The 22,027-nt window shown below is 44.5% G+C and overlaps 2 protein-coding genes across 3 annotated transcripts in view; one reads left to right on the forward strand and one right to left on the reverse strand.

Annotated features, from left to right (window-relative positions):
- Chrnb3 (cholinergic receptor nicotinic beta 3 subunit) overlaps positions 1 to 6,841 on the forward strand; it is a 19,750-nt gene extending 12,909 nt beyond the window's left edge. For both annotated transcript variants that reach the window (XM_005362486.1, XM_005362487.1), the window contains 3 exons: positions 3,169 to 3,278; positions 3,531 to 4,413; positions 6,707 to 6,841. In XM_005362486.1, the coding sequence (XP_005362543.1) occupies positions 3,169 to 3,278; positions 3,531 to 4,413; positions 6,707 to 6,841 (1,128 nt within the window). The remainder of the gene's footprint in view (positions 1 to 3,168; positions 3,279 to 3,530; positions 4,414 to 6,706) is intronic.
- An 11,826-nt stretch (positions 6,842 to 18,667) lies between these two features.
- The window catches only part of Chrna6 (cholinergic receptor nicotinic alpha 6 subunit), a 7,230-nt gene continuing 3,870 nt past the window's right edge, over positions 18,668 to 22,027 (reverse strand). Inside the window, exons 4-6 of the mRNA XM_005362488.2 lie at positions 21,731 to 21,840; positions 20,648 to 21,626; positions 18,668 to 19,130 (exon numbers count right to left, since the gene is read on the reverse strand). Coding sequence (XP_005362545.1) covers positions 18,999 to 19,130; positions 20,648 to 21,626; positions 21,731 to 21,840 — 1,221 coding nt within the window. The 3' untranslated portion in view covers positions 18,668 to 18,998. The remainder of the gene's footprint in view (positions 19,131 to 20,647; positions 21,627 to 21,730; positions 21,841 to 22,027) is intronic.

The following is a 22,027-nucleotide window of genomic DNA, read 5'->3' on the forward strand; positions in this document are numbered from 1 at the left end:
ATATCAGCTCGCCACTGCCCAGTTTGACTCTGCCCAGGCTCCTTAGCATGCCTCCCTTCTAACTTCATGTCCTATTATTTAAACATATATATAATTCATTAAATCCAGTTAGTGTTACACGTATGTGCATGGATGTAGGACCATCCACCAGGGCATAAGCATCACACCATGGCCCTACTGTGACAGACAGTTCCCCATCTTCCTTCAGCAGCAGTCAACTGCCAATGGCTCCCCAGCCCAGGGTGAGGTCTCCATAACCCCTCCTCCATCCATTCTAGAACTGCTTTTCAGAGATAATAAATCAGTATTTATTTAAACAAGACAGAGATGAAAATGCCAGCTATGACCAAACATTGGTCCTTTATGCCCAAACCAAATCCGTGTAAGCTGCTTTGCTGGAAGGAACAGGAAATAATATAAAAAGATAATTTGAGAAAAAACATTTAAAAAAACTATCAAATCAAAAATTCATCTCTCTTATTATATAGTAAGTCTAAGGCAAAGGTAATTAAAATATATAACATTTTAAGTTTATTCTTTGAGAATTTTATACTTGCATATGGTGTATTTTATTTATATTCATTTTCTGCTTTTCCCACCCCTTCCAGGAGCTCCCCCATTCAATTTTATGTTTTTTAAAAATAACTCTCTTGTCTCTGAGTCTAATTACTGCTGTCTGTAGGCATCTACTATACCCCTAAAGAGAGCAGACTCTTTCTCTCCCTTATCAGCCTTCAATAACTACTCAGGTGGAGAGGTAGCTTGGGGTCCCTTCCCCCTCTGTACAGGAATACTGACTGGTTTGATCCTGTGCACATTTTGTGTAGGTAACAATAGCGCTGGTGGGTTCAGGAGTACCTCACCCTGTCATGGCCAGGAGATGCTGTCTGAACTCTGGTTCTTACAACTTTTCTGTCCCCTCTTCTATGATGTTCCCTGCACCATGGGTGGGATGGCAGGGTCTGGGGTGGTTGATCCAGAAGTCCTATCTACCACTGAGCCCTCCCAATCACACTCCTCTGTCTGAACAGTTATGGGTCCCTGCATTGACCACTATCTCCTAGAAGCAAAGTTTCATTGACCAAGGTTGAGAGCCTCACAAACATATGGGTATAAACATAAATATTTCGAAAGCGATTTGCGCTTTTTTAGGCATCATTCATATTTCAATATTTTGCCATCCAATGAAGCCACCCATCTGCCAATTCTTAATTTTTTAATGACATAGATGGCATCACTGGGCTCCAGGAAGCCTCACGCTGGGTACACCTTTCTAACACTTGAAGAAAAAAAACCAAACATATGGAGGTCCAGGATAATAGAGACCTAATTTAAAGTGCTAATTAGGAGCTTATAGAAGCCACTTTACAGAAGCCATCAAAGGAAAGTCTTCCATGCATTCTCGCTGTTTAAAAGTGATGAGGGTGTGGACATTTCACAGCAACAGGCCAGAATCATATGTTCCCATTGTCAAGGGACTGATATCTCATTGAACAAATCCCCCCGGAATAAATTGGATGAGATCAGATATTACTTTAGAGAAAGGGTCTTACTGTATAAATCAGGCTGGCTTTCAGCTCACCGTCCTCTTAGCTTAGCTTCCCAAGTACTGGGACTAGAGGCATGCACCTTCCCACACAGTTGTGATTTTCTGTTTGTTTCTTTTTTTTTTATTTGTCATTATACGAAATATAATAATAAGTTAATAAATCGTTCTTTTTCACAAACCTTAATAGATTGTTATGCTTTTACTTTACATTTTTTCTGTTTAGCTTGGGGATGCTCAGTATCCCCATCCTTCATTTATAGACAAAAAAGAAAAAAAATGACTTTCCACAGATTCTTATCTCCACCATAACCTTCATTGACACCTTAGCTACTCTTTTTTTTTAAAGATTTTTTTTTATTGAGAAAAAAAAATTTCCGCCTCCTCCCAGCCTCCCACTCCTCCCACCCTCCCCCCACTCCTCTCCCCCTCCCTCTCGAGTCTGAAGAGCAGTCAGGGTTCCCTACCCTGTGGAAAGTCCAAAGTCCTCCCCCCTCCATCCTGGTCTAGGAAGGTGAACATCCAAACTGGCTAGGCCCCCACAAAGCCAGAACAAGAAGTAGGATCAAAACCCAGTGCCATTGTCCTTGGCTTCTCAGCAACCCTCATTGTCCGCCATATTCAGAGAGTCCGGGTCACACCAAATTCCTTTTATGAAGCTACAGTCACTCTGATACCAAAACCACACAAAGACTCAACCAAGAAAGAGAATTACAGGCCAATCTCACTCATGAACATCGACGCAAAAATACTCAACAAAATACTGGCAAACCGTATCCAAGAACACATTAGAAAAATTATCCATTATGATCAAGTAGGCTTCATCCCAGAGATGCAGGGCTGGTTCAACATACGAAAATCTATCAATGTAATCCATCATATAAATAAACTGAAAGAAAAAAATCATATGATCATTTCATTAGATGCTGAAAAAGCTTTTGACAAAATTCAACATCCCTTTATGATAAAAGTCTTGGAGAGATTAGGGATACAAGGGTCATACCTAAATATAATAAAAGCTAATTACAGCAAGCCGACAGCTAACATCAAACTAAATGGAGAGAAACTCAAAGCCATCCCATTAAAATCAGGAACACGGCAAGGCTGTCCACTCTCTCCATACCTCTTCAATATAGTGCTTGAAGTTTTAGCAATAGCAATAAGACAACATAAAGGGATCAAGGGGATTCGAATTGGGAAGGAAGAGGTTAAACTTTCATTATTTGCAGATGATATGATAGTGTACATAAGCGACCCCAAAACCTCCACCAAAGAACTCCTAAAGCTGATAAACACCTTTAGTAATGTGGCAGGATACAAGATCAACTTCTGTTTGTTTCTTAAGAGAAAATAGGGTAGAAACACAAGTTGTGACTCAATGCCCTTTGTGATGAGCCTCTTGACTGGCTCACACATGGGCATGTGGAGGTTCAGAGGCCAGGCTGGCTTACAGAGCATCCTGAAGCCTCACCCAATCCTACATAGAATGCCAGGGTCTAACCTGGGTGAAAATCCCTTTCATAACAAAATGGTGGGCTGGTCAATTTTAGAAATTTGAAAATCTCAAGCTCTAAAGTACTGAGTTTTCAGAATAAAGTTGCCGCAATAATCATTTCATGCAGGAGTGGACAGACCAAAAATTGCGCTGGAATCCTGAAGAATATGGTGGAATTAATTCGATAAAGGTTCCATCAGAATCGCTCTGGCTTCCTGACATAGTTCTCTTTGAAAAGTAAGTATCTTAGAGTAGTGACTGCGTTGGTCAGATCAACACAGGAGATAGAAAAGCCTGATTTGGAAAAAAAAAAAGAAAAGCCTGATTTGGGTGGAAGAATTAACTTTATGTATCAAAGCAATCTCTTTGTAAAATAGTGATTGGCATTATGGTAGAAGAGGAACATAGCATAGGCAGTCGACTGGTGGGGCAACCCTCCAGACAGTGAGTGTTTGGCCGGCCACTAAAGCATAACTACTTTCGTGGCAGTGCTGATGGACGTTTCGAGGGTTCCCTCATGACCAAGGCCATTGTGAAATCCAGTGGGACCGTCAGTTGGACTCCTCCCGCCAGCTACAAAAGCTCCTGCACCATGGATGTCACGTTTTTCCCATTCGACAGGCAGAACTGCTCAATGAAGTTTGGATCCTGGACTTACGACGGTAGCATGGTTGACCTCATTCTGATCAATGAAAATGTGGACCGGAAAGACTTTTTTGATAACGGAGAGTGGGAGATACTAAATGCAAAGGGGATGAAGGGTAACAGAAGAGAAGGGTTTTATTCCTATCCGTTTGTGACCTACTCTTTTGTTCTGAGACGCCTGCCGTTATTTTACACCCTCTTTTTGATCATCCCCTGCCTGGGGCTGTCTTTTCTCACGGTCCTGGTGTTCTACTTACCTTCCGATGAAGGGGAAAAGCTTTCACTATCAACCTCGGTTTTGGTCTCTTTGACGGTGTTTCTTTTAGTAATTGAAGAGATAATCCCGTCTTCTTCCAAAGTTATCCCCCTCATTGGCGAGTACCTCCTCTTTATTATGATTTTTGTTACCCTGTCAATCATCGTCACGGTTTTCGTCATTAATGTTCACCACAGATCTTCCTCAACGTACCATCCTATGGCCCCCTGGGTGAAGAGGCTGCTTCTGCAGAAACTCCCGAGATGGCTTTGTATGAAGGACCCCATGGAGCGCTTCTCCTTCCCCGATGGAGAGGAGAGGAGAGCAACAGGGCGGGGCAAAGTCTCAGGGAAGAAGAAACAGTTGCCTGCTAGCGATGGGGAACGAGCTCTGGTCGCTTTCCTGGAAAGTGCGGCTGAGTCAATCAGATACATTTCAAGGCACGTGAAGAAGGAACATTTCATCAGCCAGGTGAGTTCGCTGTGGCGTGACCGGGAGGGCACAAGGGCGCCATGCTGGTGTCCCTAACAACAGAATACGGTTCTTGTTTACAATGACATTATCAGCTAGCCACTGTAAACCATATGAAAGAAGAACAGTAAAAGCTAGAAATTTTAACATTAAATTTTTAGAAAAAAAAAGTTCACAAAGTGTAATGACTAAAAGCAAGTAGCTGCAGCTTCAGCCCTCTTCTCCGTAATTCCTCAATTCCATTTTAAAGACTTCAATTGCACCTTTAAATGGGTTATCCTGGCCTGTGGTTATTTCCACTTCTTCATGCTATGATCTTATAAAACATGTGTTTAAAAAATGTGTTTAGTGAAGAGAAAGAATCAAAAGTTGGAAAGTAATACACGTTTAGTTACAACAGATACTTCATCAAGGGAAAAGGAACTGGTTACTTAGTGTACACATTACTGAAAAACAAGTACCAGGTGATTTTTATCTGGGAACCCCCAGCTCCCCAGGAAGATGCCAGGAGTTTGAGATCAACAGTGTTCACACAATGAGAGCCTGTCTCAAAACCAGAAATGCCTAAGTCTCAGAGGTACCGCCACTTTGGCCACAGACCGCCACAGACCCACTCCTATCCTGTGTGACATGTTACTTTGCCAGAACTTCATTTTTCTGGAAGCTGCCTTGAAGGACACAACAAGGAAGAAATGACTGAAACCTGTCAGTACTCAGGCCGAAAGTAGCCTTTATCGTTACACCGTCTACACGCAGAGTTCAGTCATTTACTCTAAAATTCTTGAAAACTAGATCACGGCTCACAAACAGGTCTAGGGAAGTGTTTTTGGAAGCATGCTGTGTATTTTATCTTGTCCTCATAGCTTCAGCCTGATTTATCTTCTCTCTTAACTCTTTATCATATTTTTTATCCAATTGATTTTTAAAAGGCTAGAGAAATACCAGCTATATGCTTCAGCTATTAGGGAGGGAGTTTCTGTCTTACTTCTTTGTATCTTTTGTAAATCTAATATAAACATTTAAGTGGATTTAAAAAAAATATGATCAGTGCAGATAGTTTGGAAAACTCAGACAAGAGGACCACAATCATTAATAATCCTACTACTTAAGGTTAACATTTTAACATTTTACTCTATCTTGTTTGTATGTTTTATGCTACAGTTTTGTTTCTAAACTTGGAAAACTCAGGAAAAGGCAAAAAACAAAACAAAACAAAGCAAACAGCTCTTCCCCTCCTGTCAATGAGCAGGCCTCCTGCTCTATTCCTCTTTAGCAAATCCTATCAACAGGTGAAAATATTGATTGCAGCACTCAGCTCGTTAGCAATTCCCTGTACCGTGTCCTGGTTTTCCCTGGCAATCTGTCATGAGGCTCAGTACTGCTGTGAGATTCCTGGGGAGATGGTCCTGTGTGTCCCTAGAATACAGAATATCCTTTCCTTCCTCCATCCATTTCCCTCTCCTCCCTGCTCTTTCAAGATCAGAAGTGGTTTCCACTGAGTGTATTTTTCTCTGAAGCTTCCTGTGCAACTGCTGTTAGCTTGAGGGCAGTGTAGAAGCTGGACTCTGTGTCCCTTCAAAGGTGAGCTCCTATGCTTCTCTCACAGATTTCCCTAGCCCATGGCTTGTCCCTTCTTGGACCTGCTACTGTAAGCGTGGTACCCATTCTCCTACAGCATCCCAGCCTAACTAAAGGCTCCATAGACCCCTTGCTTATAATGCCTGTCCTACCTGTCATTTCCTCTGTTCCTCAGTGCTGTCTTCTGGAACTGGAGGAACCACGCCCACACATGGGATAGAAGGAAGGTCCTGTGACACCTAAAACTGCTCTAAAGATAGCAATTTGTACCAGCCTGGTCTACAAGAGCTAGTTCCAGGACAGGCTCCAAAGCCACAGAAAAACCCTGTCTCGAAAAACCAAAAAAAAAAAAAAAAAGATAGCAATTTGTGCTTGGTTTCATAGGCATATCAGGAAGCATTGTATAAAAATCAGTTTTTTTGTATGTGTGTTTGATTAGCAATATTTCTAAGTATACAAACAATTCTGTAGTCTCTGTGTACATTTTCACTGTTGGTAAGTGTTCCTCAAAACTCAACTTGCAAGTTATTTTCTTGAGGTGCAACGAATAACATCACTGGATAGAATCTAAGCCCACGCTGTTAATGATGTACATATAGATTTTGAAAACTTTAAAATGTGTCCCAAATCCAACATTGCTTGTTTCACATCCCTTAATGGGTTCAGAAGCCCCGCTCAGCCTTTTGAATGAAAGGTGCCCTTTTCTCTTCTGCAGGTCGTGCAAGACTGGAAATTTGTGGCTCAAGTTCTTGACCGCATCTTCCTGTGGCTCTTCCTGACAGTTTCTGTTGTGGGCTCCATTCTGATCTTCATTCCAGCCTTGAAGATGTGGCTTCATCATTTCCATTAGGAACAACCCTCTAGATCCATTTAAAAGGCACACAAGAGACAAGCCCCGCCTCCTGACAGCTACTGGCCTGTGCACAGAATGCAGATGCCTGCACTAGCTGCAGGGCCCTAGTCCCGTTGTCTGGGCTTTCTGGGCTTTCTGTGATTGGAGGACCCTGAGAAAATGTGGGTTTGATTTAATGTGATGGGTTGCTGCCCTTAGAGATGGATTTGGGACAATTCAAAGAGGACGCCAAGTTCCGTTCTTGCGCAGGAGGCCCTAAACTCCTATAGCTATTCATTCTTGCATGCTTGCACCTCTCTATCCCCTGAGTTTCTGCATCTGTTCACCCATAAATGCCTGCATTTTGCCCATCCTGGTACCCCTGGTATCTGCCCATTCCCTTGGTGGCTGGCCTGAGCTGCATACTGGTGCCATGTGGTTCTTCTCTACCAGTGTGGGTTGACCACACTTTGACAACAGTTTCGGGAATTATACAGGTAAAACTCTTGGCCTAGAACACTGTAAGCACACTGGTCCAAGATGCTACTTGTCAGTGAATGTCCTACAAATATGGGGTTCATTGACATTGATCTTGATTGGCTGTGACAGCTTTCTTAGCAGGTGTGACTGGAACTTGGTTCACTGCATTGCAAAGCTTTCCTAATGGTACCAGTAGGAGCTCTGGTGATTTGCGACTGGTGAGATCTCATCAAGATAAGTTAGAACAGAAAAGCAGCCATTAGTTACTAGAACTGTATTCATTAAAACACGCCTTTCTTCTCTTAGGAAATTAAAAGTGCTGGATATTCTTTGATTATGATTTGGATAATGTCTTACCCAGTATCCTATTGCTGTGAAGAGACACCATGACCATCATGACTCTTATGAAAGAAAGCCTTTAATTTAATCTTACCGTTTCAGAGGTTTAGTTCATTATCATTACAGTGGGAAGCCTGGTGACACACAGGCAGACATGGTGTTGGAAAGGTAGCCTAGAGTTACATCTAGATCTGTAAGGCAACAGGAAGAGAGAGACACTGAGGCTGGCTTGGGTGTTTGAAACCTCAAAACTCACCCCCCCCCCCCCCCCGACACACTTCCTCCAACAAGGCCACACCTACTTCAACAAGGCCTCACCTCCTAATTCCTCTGAAGTAGTGGCTCTCCCTGATGACTAAGTACTAACGTACGGGAGCCTGTGGGGGTCATTCCCATTCAAACCACCACAGCTAGAACTGGTTTCCTCCACTGAGTCTCTGCCTTCGCATTCCTTTCCTGTGTCTCCCTCCTTTCCCCTCCCCACCCCATGGCTCCTCTAGGATTGAGGGGGAACATCTATCAGATTGACCTTGCTGCTGCCATGGAATCCCTCCCAGGTTTATGAAAGGAGTTTGTTCTCCACAGTGCTGAAACTCTCCCTGCTCTGTTCTATTTCAGACATGGTGCTTCTAAGTGGTTTGTCCCTGAGGTTTGAAAACCCCAATCTAAGGTTTTATTTTCAGATTATCGACATTGCAAAACACAGTAAGAGTTGCGTCCTCTTATTCCTGCTGGTCTGTATTTTCTCCTTCCTAATCCTCTTAGGCATTTCCTTTTATCTTTAGACCTAGATATGCCATATTGTGTCTAAGCAGACAGGGATATCCATCCAGCTCTGTCTATTTCTCCACCCTTCTCTTCCCCCTATCTCCTTCTCTCTGCATTTGATGACTAACGTCTTCAGATTATGAAGATTTTCTACTATTTCTTTTACTATCTGTCTTCATTTTTTCTCTCTTTTCCTCTTGAACTTTCTGGTAGAGATCTTGCCATTGCTGGACCTGAGAGGGCCGGGGGAGCCAGACAAGGTCCATGACAGTAACCCTCCCAGAGACCAGGCCTTAGTTTCAGTTTACTAGAACCAGCTGGAGCTGAGCAAGCAGTTCCTGGAAAAGCTGCAACCCAGGGACAACCAAGGCGCCCTGCAGCCTTGTGCACGCTTAAGAGAACTAGAGAACTTCTTCTACACTGCAGCTGAAAAGCCCCTAACTACTAGGCCACCAACCAATTCTATAGCAACCTGTAAACTTGTTTAAACCCACCAATCACCCCCAGACTAATGTCACCTCCCTGGAATTCTGCTAATCTTGCTTAAAAGGAGCCTGCGGGCTTCTCTTTTCATTGCCACGTGCCACCCAACATGTTGGAATTTTAATATAGCGCTCTTGCTGATTGCGTGCATGACTGGTGGTCTTTTATGTGGCTTCTCATGGACCCTAACAGGCCTGTTCTCCATGTCTAGTAACCGATTGACTTATACTGATTCTCTTATACTTTTAAATTCTTTGTAAAAACATAACATTTCCTTAATTATTTGAAAATTGCACACAACGTATTTTGATCCTATTTACCTCCAGTTCCCACCCCCTAACTTCTCCCAGATCTACTCCCTAGCCCCATCCTTCAAGTCCATGTCCTAATTTATTTATTTATTTTTTTAAATATCCCCCTGAGTCTGATCTGTGCTGCCTTATACCTCTGGTGTGGGCCCAGCCCTTAGTCACATCCTGCAGTTGGTCCCTTTCTGGCTGTCAGTGTTGGTATGTGTAAGCAAGGTTAGGTGGAAGTCCTCGTTGGTAGCTTCTTGTTCATGTCACACAGCAGAAGTAGCACAGGGGCTGTCCCCTTTCCTAGGCTGCCAGGATCATATTTCCACCCCTGGCTCCACAGCCTGCAGCCCCCTCTCACTGTTTATGGTGGATTCAGTCCTCGGCCACACTTCTCTAGCTGGTCTTTCTTGGACTCTGCTGATGGTGTTTAAGTGTGTTTATAGAAGGGATGGTTTAAACCCTGGTCTGGAGTTCCCACTGAGCTTAGCCATAACCAGTAAAGGGGAATCTCTGCCTCAGCCTCTTCAGGGCCTGTTGCACAGCCTACACTGCCCCCCCTCCCCTGCCACCTTGCTGCCAATAGTGTGCTCAGATCTGAGCCAATCCAGCACGTAAGGTGGAATACAGTGTGCTGGGAGGGAGATAACACAGTGAAATAAAAACCAGGGAAGGAGGATGGTTGGTCCTAGTTTTGTGGCTAGCCAGCAGTATGAGCAGTGGACCTTAAACTAACTTTGTGTCCTGGAGGACTTTAGCTTGGGGGTCATTAGCAAGCGGTGAGGGAGGTTCTCAGTCCTGCACTTGGGCGTTTTCTCTGTAGTTTCCTCAGGGCAGAACCACAGGACCCCTCACAGGAGCTTTGTCCCTTAGACTGTAGTCTGCTGCGCGGCTACCGCAGGACAGAAAATCAAGGCTTACCTATGACTTCCTGACCGATAATGTGGATGAAAGGGTGAACAGTTATCATCCCCCTCCTTTGCTTTGACTCGAACTCGTCCTGTTTTACCTGTCAATATGCTAGGAAAAGGGGCAGTATTAATATCAGAAAAAGTGTTTAGAGCTGAACTGAATTTTACATTTTGAAAAACACCAGCAGGAGCCATTTTCTCCAACAAACTTTCCCTGATGTAATACGGATGGTTACAAATGAAGGAAAGGTTAAACCCCAGTGTGTGCACGTGGCTTATTTTTACCAGCAGCTAAAGTAGAAGATGATATTAAGAGTTTCAAATATAGAAAAGGACAAATATTTACATAGCATAATGATCCTGGGGGAGTACTCCAAAAGATAACAGGAAAGCAAAGAAATCCTCGGCCTGCAGAGAGGGCTCAGCGTGTAAAGGTAGTGTCTCCCAAGCCCGAGGACCTGAGTTTAATACCCATAACCCTCCTGGTGGAGAGAACTGATTCCCATTAAGGTGTCCTTCAGTGCCATCTGCACAAATGCCTTAGCATAGCAAACACACACACACACACACACACACACACACACACACAAAATACAAAGGAAAGTTAAAAAGATTAAGTTTCCTGCATAGGAAGAAAAATCTGTGGGCAAAATTTGACAGCTGATCCCAATCAGTGCGTGGGTGTTGCAAGACCTGCACAGACAGCTTCTTTGGTTGATCTCATTCTTTGGGTGTCTGCTCACCCCACAGCTCCTGAGGGGGTCTTGACAGAACACAGCCCTAGAGATCTCTCCACTTTCACTATGTTGTTTAGAAAGTGATTGTTCTTGTTCTGTTTGGTGAGAGTGAGTTCCTTACCTGTCCAATGTTATCTCCATTGTGTCCCCCAACATGTATAATAGGGCCGAGAGTGTAGACAAGGTTTATTTAATGTGTTTCCGTGAATTAAACCAGATCCCAGAAGGTTTTTTAGAATTTTTATTTATTGATTCATATTTTATGGATGACTGCTCTGCTTGTATACCTGCATGTCAGAAGAGGACATTAGATCCTATTACACTTGGTTGTAGCCACCATGTGGTTGCCTGGAATTGAACTCAAGACCTCTGGAAGAGCAGCCGGTGCTCTTAACTACTGAGTCATCTTTCCAGTCCCAGAAGGTTATTTTTTTTCAAAAAGATTTATTTGTTAATTATGTATACAGCATCTGCCTGCATATATCCCTGCAGGCCAGAAGAGGGCACCAGATCTCATCATAGATGGTTGTGAATTGAACTCAGGACCTCCGGAGGAACAAGGAAGGACCTCTCAACCTCTGAGCCATCTCTCAGCCCCCCTCCCCAGAAGGTTATTTTTTAAGGTTATTATTTAATTGCAACATTTCTCCCTCCCCTTTCTTCCCTCCAAGTTTTCCTGTATACTCCTCTTCACTCTTTTTCAAATCTATGGCCTCTTTTTTTCACTAATTGTTATTGCATACATTTATGTATTATTATACATATATGTTTCTAAATGTAACCTCTTGAGTCTATATAATGTTATGTGCACGTATGTTTTCAGGGCTGACCATTTGGCACTAGAGAGTCAATTGGTGTGCTCTTCCCTGGAGACAATCACCTCTCCCATTCCTAGCTTTTCTGCAGCTATCTACGGTTCTTTGTGTGGGGTTGAGGCTTTCCTGCGTCCAGTTCGGCTTGCTTATTGTAGCACCTGTGCCACTACAGGTCAGTTCGCGAGCCAGGAACTAATCTGGAGACTTAAAAACACATGCACACAGACCGAGACACGGGGACACAGATTATCCTTGATACAAGAATGCCAACTTTATTGTGCTCAGGGGCAGCTTATATAGGGCTCTGGCCACGCCCCAGCTCTCAGGATCTTTCCATCACAGGCCCACCAGAAGCCACTCTCCTGCCATCAGGGTCTCGTGCTCAGAGCAGCTGCAGGCACAGGTAATCAAGTTGTTTTGCTCAGTTCACTTTAGCAGGCAAAGGGTCTGAAGCAGGCAAAGAAAGTCAAGGGGCCAGGGGGCTGCAGCCCCCAATAGTTTATTGGTATCATCTTTGTTCAGTTCATGTGTGGGCAGTCATACTGGTGAGACTTTATGGACGTAGCTTCTGATGTTAAGAAGACACACAAAACTCCCTGACCCTCTGGTTCTTACAATCCGTCTGCCTCTTCTTTGGCTGCATTCCCTGAGTCTTAGGTGTGGGAGTCTTTTGAAGACATATCTGGGACCATGCTCTATGCCTATGTGTTTTGATTGATTGTGGTTTTCTGTAGTGTTTTCCATCTGTCGCCAAGAGAAGTTTCCTTGATGGGGGGTGAAGACTATACTCATTGGTGGATCTAAAGACAAATGTTTTTATTTTAGACTGTTGTTAGGGATTATGCTGGCTTAGTGAATTAGCGGTCGTAGATTCTCCTCTAATGACCACGACTTCAGTAGCACTGAGTAGTTAACTAGGTTAGTAGTTAGCTACTGAGAGAGTCTTAAGTCCAGCTAGAGAGCTGTTGGTTACCATCAAGGTTTGTGCGCCATTACTGCACCTGGAGTGTTACCCTGACTTGCGGGTTATTGATGTGGTTCATAGGCATTATAGTTGGTTGCCTCCTTCCTTTGGAAATTTCCATGGCACCTTCTGAATACTAGAAGTATTGGATTGGATTACCCACATGCTGTACTCTTGTGTAGCCTGCCCCAACATTTCTAGCTCAATGCATTGTTTTCAATGTGTACCTTGAGAGAATTATTTATTTTTTAACTTTTATTTATTCTTTGTGGATTTAACATCATGCACCTCAATCCCATTAATTTCCCTGTCTATTTGTATCCCTCCTCTGCCTTTGCAATGCTCTTCCTCCCCCCAAAAATAAAATAAACAAGAGAAAAGAAAAAAAGAGAGAGAAAAAAGAGAAAGATCTCATTGTGGAAGCTGTAGTGTGACACAGTAAGTCACACAGTATATTCTTTGGTCTATATATCTTTACTTGCAAGTGTTCACTGCAAAGAGTCATTGGTCTGGTTTGAGGTCTCTGTTTTCTGCTAAGCTATCAATACTGAGCCCTCAATGGGATTCCTCTTGAATATCCTGTTGTTGTCCTGTGTTGTGGAGGTCCTGCAGCTTTGGATCTGCAGGGCCAGCCCATTCATGTGCTCCAGCAGATCATAGATGGAGTGAATATTGGGCTGGGCCCACTCACAGTCCTGGTTCTTGACCTGAATGGTTGCAGGGTTGGTCAAGCCAACAGTTGTCCCCCATCTTCACCACTAGGGTGAGCTCTTCAGCACGCCTGGGATAGTTTAGTTCACCCTATGCAGCAAGGAGCAAGGGTTGGGGCTGGTTCTACTTCCATCCCTCCTGGGTTGGCTCATCTGCACCTGCACCACCAGGACCAGCTGTACTGTGTTGTCCAGGCAAGGTGCAGGGGCCGCTCTCCTGAGTGCTGCAGTTGGTGAGGGGCGGGGGCAGCTCTCCTGCTCTGATAACCTCAGGGCCAGCTCTCCCACCTGCCACAGGTAATGTGGGTTAGGCGGGGGAGGGGAGGACATCTCTCGCTTGTCCACACCACCACATGGCAGATGAGGGCAGGGCCAGGACTCTCCTGCTCACACTCTTGTGGCTGGCTCACCCTTGCCCAGTCAACAGTGCTCCCGTGCTGCAGCTGGTGAGGGGCGGGGCCAGCTCTTTCCCTCTCTTGACCAGAAAGAATTATTTCTTACATGAGAACATTTCCTAAACAATATCGTCATATTTAACAAAATAGTTAATTTTAACTGTGGTTTCTCTGACTCAGAAGTACTTTAGCTTTGTAGTTAGCATTACTGAAATAGGACCTGGTGCAGGGTTGGGTTGTTGTGCCTCCTCAGTCCATTTTAGTCTCCTCCTTCGCAATGCTTTCTTGGGAGGATTAACTCTGCTATTATCGAGAACGTCTCCGCTTTTCATTTCTCAGTCTCTTCGCTTCAGACACCATCTGGCTTGTTCCTTTGTCCCTTGAATTTCCTGTAGTCTGACATGACTATAGCCATCCTAACTGTCCATTGGCAGGAATACATCATAGATGGTCGTGTGAAGATCACTTTGCATCCTATGAGCGCTCATTCTCTCTGGCTGCCGTATCATTATTGTTATGATTAATTACTGAGTACAGATGGTGACAGTTTGATATCATCTCTCTGTCAGGTAGTAAGCTGGGTAGCATAGCCCGTGGCTACAGGACATAGTCAATTTGTAACATCCATTGCCTTGGTCCCTGGAAAGATGGTGTCAAACTAGACACATGGACCACTGTAATGTCCAGAGGATAATGTTTCAATGAAATGCTGAGATGAACCTTTCGATTGTCTCAAAGTTCTGTCTTTAAAACAAGCAGCCTTTTGTGTTAAAATGGGTCCACTTAATTATGTTGATGGCTATTTCACTTTAAGTTGGCATGCATTTCTTCTTCGTACATTTTCTGTCCAGTATGCCAAAACAAAACAATGAAAATAAAAGTAGAATTTTTATCTTTGGCTCATGCTTATCTTTGACTAAATCTTTGAGGGCAGCTGGTATGGCTTGTCCAAGCTCTGGGCAGGGTCGTCCACTGTAGGAATTCAGTTCAGGCCACTGCTGCGTCAGACACGCCCACCGAGCGCTTGAAGATGGTCTCTGCTGTGGGAGCAATGGGGATTCAGACAGACCTGAGGATTATAGTATCGGAAGGTATCCAGGAGAATGGCAAACAGTGTGATGATCTACTCAAGTAACTTAGAAACAGCCCCATGAAGAAATCCTGTATCGTGGTTTAAATACGAAATGGCTCCCTAGCTCATGTGTTTGCACACATGGTTCCCAGGTAATGTGGGCCTTGAGGTGTGGTTCAGTTGGAAGAAGGGACTCTCTAAGGGTGGGGCTTGAGGTTTCATATCCTGTCCTACTTCCTGGTCTCTCTACTTTCTGATCATGGAGGTAATGTGGCCGACTGCTTCCGTGTCTCCTCTGCCGTGATAGACTTCAACTGAATGCAAACAAGCTTTTCATTCATAAAATGTTTGTCAAATATACCATCATAGCCATCAAAGAGGTAACTAATACAGGTTATAGCCAGTCTGACTTACAGGTAAAAATACTCTTCAGCTTTTAAGTTACCCTCTGGGTGTCACAAAGGATTAGGCAGGGATCTTTCTGCTTCACCCCAACAGGCCAGATGCTCTCGCTGCAAGGTGCTGCGTGAGGGAGCGTCTGCCCATCTTTCTAGCACTATGCCCCAAATAAGGACCCTCAAAAGAGTCTTGGTTTCTCACAGGGGTGTCTGTCATGTGGTTGTTCTGACAGGGAAAGTTCTACACCAACCTGTTTCACAGAGTACAGAAGCATAGTGTCCTTATTGCCCAGGTCCCAAGGGATAATGGCATCCCTGCTCATCTGGACAGGGGCAATGACCTTTTAGATATTCTAAAGATTTACTTCCATTATTTTATTTATGTATACATGGGCATGTGTGTGTGTGAGAGAGAGTGTGTGCATGAATGCATGATACGAGTGTGCAGGGCAGAAAAGGACATTAGATCCTCTGGAGCTGTAGCCACAGGTAGATGGGGGCCACCTGGTATGAGCGCTGGGCACTCAACTGGTCTTTGGGCAGAATAGTAACTATCACTCCTGAGCCATCATCTTTCCAGCCCCCATTTTAGACATTTCTAAACACCAATTGGAAAGTGTGTGTGTGTGCGTGCGTGTGCATGCACCTGCATCTGTTTGTGATCTCTAGGGAAGAACGATTGGATTCTAACTTGTTTGGACTGGTCTAACGAAAACCAGTGTGCTATGGAGGTGACTCATCATTCAAAGCACTTACTCCACAGGCAAGGGACTGGATTTGGATTCCTAGAACACAGGTAGATGTCAGGTGGGTGTGGCAGCTTGCCTGTAACTCCAGCCTTAGAAAACAGATAGGGGCCATCCCTGGACCAGGTTGGTAGTAGACTATTAATATCAGTGAACTTTGGGTTTGAATGAGAGGCCCTTTCTCAGTGAATAATGCAGATGATGATCAAAAAGTATTCTAAAATTAAAAGCCTTCAATATGTATTTAACAATATGTTTAATGCTGTTTTATAGATTTTGAGTTCATATTTTCTTTTGTTCTTCTGAAAAAAAAATGTTGCAGCTCCCCCCGCTACAAAAAAAATGTGGCATGCTTCTTTTTAAAGGTGTGTTGCTAGCTTGTTTAGTAGAGAATCTTTTGATAATTGCTAGGTAATTCCTTGGAAGCTAGGCCAGGAAGTCTGAAGAATTCTCAAGCGTTAATGATCTCTCAAGCATGAAGGCATTGAGATGGTTTCCTCCAGCCCCTGCCTGAGATCATTCCTACCCTTCATTCTTTCAGTGCAATTCACAAAATGTCTATGCTAACACTGGATGGAGAATTTGTTTGCACAGTGTGTAAGGACCTTTTATAGCACAACAAAACAAGTGTTGTAATTAAAAACAGCAATGGCAGCAGCAGCAACAACAACAACAACAATAAACAACCCCACAAGTCACATGGTTGGCCACCCAGATCTGCAGGAGGATGGAGGCACTACTCAAGACATCTATCTTCTTGGTGTAGCTGAACCACCATTATAGCAGACTAAGGTGGCCCCCAACCTGCAGAGGATTTTTGGCAAGGCCCACGGCTTACTCAGCATCCCTGAGGATCTCAGAGATCCCTTTTTAACATTGTCCAATATGAGCCAGCCCCTATCAAACCACCCAACATGAAGCCTCTGTCCAGAGAGAGGTATTGCTGTCTCTACAGCCTCATCCTGAAAGGGGACCAGGTGTCCACCCCTCAACGATGTCAGACAGTCCATCATACAGGCCCTGGCAAAGGTTGTTGATTTTGTTTGGGAACAACAGCATAGAACAGTAAAACTGAATCATGAAACTACCTATGCACGTGAACAGGGACTTGCTAGAAGAGAGTAGAACTAAAAACAGCTCCTTTTACTGGACTCCACGGGCTGCTGTCTAAGACACATCTGCAAGTTAGCACAGTCACGCCAACAGGTAACTGGCATGGAACACTACACAATTCCCAATATCCTCCCGCTCTGAAAAGAAATTGCTCCAAATGGCACAAGATTAAAATTTCATACAGATTTTATTTTGTCTCCATGAAGTGAGCATGTGAAGGGTGTGGGGGAAAGACTAGGCAGATACCTATTTGAAATACAAGAATGGTTGTAGGAAGTCCCATTTATTCAATGAGGCCATCAATGTCTGTGCTGCTGGGGTTATACGTAGGAAGTGGTCTCCTGTGCCCATGTGTTGTAGGGTACTTCCCACTTTCTCTTCTATCAGGTTCAGTGTGTTCAGACTGATATTGAGGTCTTTAATCCATTTGGACTTGAGTTTTGTGCATGGTGATAGATATGGATCTATTTTCATTCTTCTACAGGTTGACGTCCAGTTTTGCCAGCACAATTTGTTGAAGATGCTCTCTTTTTTCCATTGTATACTTTTAGCTCCTTTATCGAAAATCAGGTGTTCTTGATTGGGGGAGGGGGAGGGAAATGGGAGGCGGTGGTGGGGAAGAGACAGAAATCTTTAATAAATAAATAAACGGAAAAAAAAAAAACAGCTGGAAAAACGGCTCAGAGGTTGAGAGCACTGGCTGTTCTTCCAGGTCCTGAATTCAATTCCCAGGAACCACATGGTGGCTCACAACCATCTATAGTGGGACCTGATGCTATCTTCTGGCATGTAGTCATACATGCAAATAGAGCACTTATATGCATAAAATAAATAAAATTAAACAAACAAACAAACAAAAAGAGTGGTTGTAGGTACTTCCCAGTTAGGTTCTTTCATTTTGGTTGCTGTAAATTTGTTCTCCATTACCTGATCCTGTTGATCTTGTCATGTATGACTTTTCTAAAAGGCTGTAACTTTGCAAAGGAAAGAATCTATTTGTGTTACCCTTGTCGCACCTAGCACAGAGCTGGGTACGAGTCACCTGTCCTGCCAGAACCATACGACTGTGATTTGGATCACCCCCAAGGACATGTGTTCAAGACTTAGTCCTCTGCACTGTGGAGATTCTGGGACATGAGGCCCTCTGGGAAGAAGTTAAGTCATTGGGGTGTGCCTTTGGAAGGAATATTAGCACCCCAGATTCTCCCTCTCTGTTTGCTTTCTTGGTAGCTACCATTAAGTGGACAGCTACCCTCTACTGGGCATGTCTGTCATGATTTGCATCTCCAAGATCCAGAGGCAGTGGGGCCTGGGGATCAGGGACTAAATCCTCTGAAACCATGAATTCACAGCAACTTCCTCCTTTCACATTGGTTATCTCAGGTGATATTTCACACAGACAGAAAGCCAATAGTACAATTGATTGACTAGTCCATTAAGGGAGACACCATCTGTTCTCCTTTAACCATGTGTGTGCCGGAGAATTGTGAGCTCCGTCACAGAGACATGCACAAGACAGTAGGGCACAGGAGTAGGCAGGCGTTGCGAATGTCAGCAGTACTCCAGAGTTTCTCTCCAGTCTTGTGCATCATGGGAACAACCAACAGGAGCTTCAGATACAAGAGAGTCACTTTTCAGTGTGAACTGGTGCTAGCTGAGGGCCTAGCTCTGTGAGGGTCATGCATGTTCCCGGAAACAAAGTGTGCACAGCATAGGGAAACTGAGTCAGTGCTTCTGGCCTGGGAGCACTGCAGCTTTGGTGGTAAAAGGCTCTAAAGGACACCCAGCACAACGAAGACATCTATCTAGGCTCTTAAGGTTGTAATATGGTTTGCCTTTCCCTTCTTGTAGTAGTTTAGGAGACGGGGTGCTTGGTCTTTTCTTGTGGTAAGTAGTTTAGAACAAACACATCATCTAAAAGACTCAGAAGGCAAAAGGAAAATAATGATTAAGACTTTCTTGTGTTCCCAAGCAGTGGCTGTAGAAATAGCCCCACAGTTCCAAACACACAGACGATTATAAACACCCAGAGGAAGACCCTGTCCACCACCATGGCCGTGTATTTCCAGTCATCTTCTACCTGAAATGTGATAAAAAAAGGATCAAGGCTAGCTTTGAAAACCAGGACCATAGGAAAACATGCTTTGTCTTTGTTTTGTTTTTCGAGACAGGGTTTCTCTGTAGCTTTGGTGCCCATCCCGGAACTAGCTCTTGTAGACCAGGCTGGCCTCGAACTCCCAGAGATCAGCCTGCCTCTGCCTCCCGAGTGCTGGGATTAAAGGCGTGCGCCACCACCGCCTGGCAACATGCTTCGTCTTATGAATAGTGTTTTCCCCCCACAAAGCAACTTTCTCCGATACTTTCAAAATCAATTATTGGTGTTATGTTTGCCTGCCCGTGTCTCTTCTGTGGTGTTCATTGTCTGAGGAGGGTAGATATACATCATGGATGGCCATGGACGGTGCCAAAGACCTTTATGACCCCTTTCCTGTGACAAGAGTCCTTTCCTGGTTCTAGGGACAGTTCCCAAATTTTCTGCTTGAGAATCCAACTCTTGTCACTTGTGCATAAGGGGAGCCTGGCTCTTTGGGGACCTGAGTCTGAAGCAGTGAGGGAATAGGCTGGAGGATGTGGGCTATGACTGAGAACCCCCTACCCGGAAGTAAGCAGCCTCCAGGCCTCAAAGTGATGCTAACAGAGAGAGCTTCTGCATACCTGAACTCTTCCTAACCTTCTGCTATGGCCTCTGTGGGTTGTGTATTAGGGGACTTGCATGGCACAGTAGGTCAGCAGTAACTGTATCTCCTACACAGAAAATGATGCCAGCCTGGAGGGGAGCTCATCGGCCATTCCTGTCCTGTGACACGTGTTAGGCCAGGTGTTCTCATTTCCTCCCTGTTCTCAGTTTCTCCCCATGCATCAACAGGCCGTATTGGGATCCTGATATTCTTTCACTAGGAGTTAAAGATGCAGGGAGCTATAGTTATGAAACAACTCCGGACACCTGGCAAGAGCTTCTGGAAGCCTCAGCTAGTCAAGGGGTGGTGGCATGGGGAGCTGGCATGGTATCTTTGAGTCCTTGCTTTGGGGGAGGGGGAGCAAGTTACTGACATGAGAGTGTGGGAGATAGCATGCTGAGCACATCTCCAAGATGCCTTTGATTCCTCTAGTAGAGGAAGTGAAACCCGAGCTGCTGAGTGCCAAGGAGCTCGTGTCCTTCACCACTGTGATTTCAGGCAACACCTCGGTCAGTTCGCCTTTCCCTGGGCAGTCTCCCTCCACACCCTCTCTTTATTACTGTTTGCTGTATTGGGGCTTGTTCCACAAATCAAGCCTGTCTTGCATGTGTAGCATAGCTGCATTTTACTGTAAGTAAATGCAGATTGGAGATGTGTTGTAGGGCTACATATCATCTCATTGTAGCTATGTAAGCTCTAATCCAGGTTCCCCAGTGTTGCATGATAATAGAGCTGCTCTCAGATGATTCTGTCTGACTGTATCACAAATGTAACTCCCACCGATGCTCTGACTAGTCTGTAAAGTGCCTATAGGTATGCTGGGGGCACAGCGGGCTGGAGGAAAGGGGTATATGCTCACCTCCTTTGTTTCATTGTGGCTCCTCATGTTTTCTGCTATGAACTGAACACTGTCAATCACATCTTCCACGTCCGGTGAGTGCTCTGAACTCTCTGTCTCCCATGGTGCAGGCTGCTGACTTAACCGTCCCCTGCCAGGAGCCATCTCTCTTGGCTTTTGACAGTGGCAGCTTTCCTTCAGAAGTTTGGGCTCTCTTCGATGAGCAAACTTGACATTGGTAGATCTCTTAGGAAGATTTTTGGGGTCTTTAACATCACCTGCCTTCTTTGTCTTGTCCAGAGGTCTCTTCATCATCAGAATTGAGGGGAAAACCTGAAGGAAAATGGTCTTCACCCACTTGGGCATGGTGTGCGTTGCTGGGGTGCGGTAGTGTATGTTCAACACAAACACAGTCACCACAATGGACAGGGTGACAAAGATCATAGTGAACAGTAGATACTCACCAACAAGTGGGATCACAAGAGATGTGGATGGGATGGTCTCGGTAATCACCAACAAAAAGACAGTAAGAGAAAGCAGAACAGAGATGCAAAGAGTCACTTTCTCACCACACTCAGAAGGGAGGTAAAAGACCAACACGGTGAGAAAGGAGAGGAAGAGACAGGGGATGATGAGGTTAATGGTGTAAAACATGGGCAGTCTCCTGATGTAGAAAGAGTAGGTTATGTCTGTGTAAATCTCTTCGCAACAGTTGTACTTGATATCATGCTTGTAGCCAGAGGCATCGACAATTTCCCATTGGCTGTTTTCCCAAAAATCTTTCATGTCCACTTTAGAGCCGATGATCAGGAGGTCAATCTCAGCCTTGTCATAAGTCCAGGAACCAAATTTCAGGGAACAGTTTTGATGATCAAAAGGGAAGAAGGTGATGTCCATGGGACAAGAACTCTTGAAGATGGCTGGTGGGGTCCAGGTTATCATGCCGTCGTACTTCACAAGAGCTTTGGTCTTGCCTTCGACTTGGAAGTCGCCGACCGCACTGCAAGGAAAGCCACACAATTTTAGCAACACAGGCCCTTTTCTGTGGGTCACCTGGGTCAAAGATTTTGGCAATTGACTGTGAATCTGTCTAGACACACATACTTGTTATAGAGAACAATGTCTGGCTTCCAGATCTTGTCTGCTGGAACACGAAGTGTCTCGATGCCATCGTATTCCCTTGGATCCCAACGTAATTTGTAGTCCTTCCAGATCTAAAAGAAAGGAAACAAAGAGCCATTTCTGGTTGTGGTGGTGGTGTTCTTGCTTTGTGTTAACTGTTGTTAAATTTGCTTTTTAACAATGTGATCCATGTACATTGGGGGTTCTGATTACTGGTACCCTTTGCCCTCTCTGAACCCCAGTCCCAAACCCTTTTACTCCCTGCAAGCCAAATGTTCA

Source organism: Microtus ochrogaster, linkage group LG7_11, assembly GCF_000317375.1.
Source record: "Microtus ochrogaster isolate Prairie Vole_2 linkage group LG7_11, MicOch1.0, whole genome shotgun sequence".
NCBI lineage: Eukaryota > Metazoa > Chordata > Mammalia > Rodentia > Cricetidae > Microtus > Microtus ochrogaster.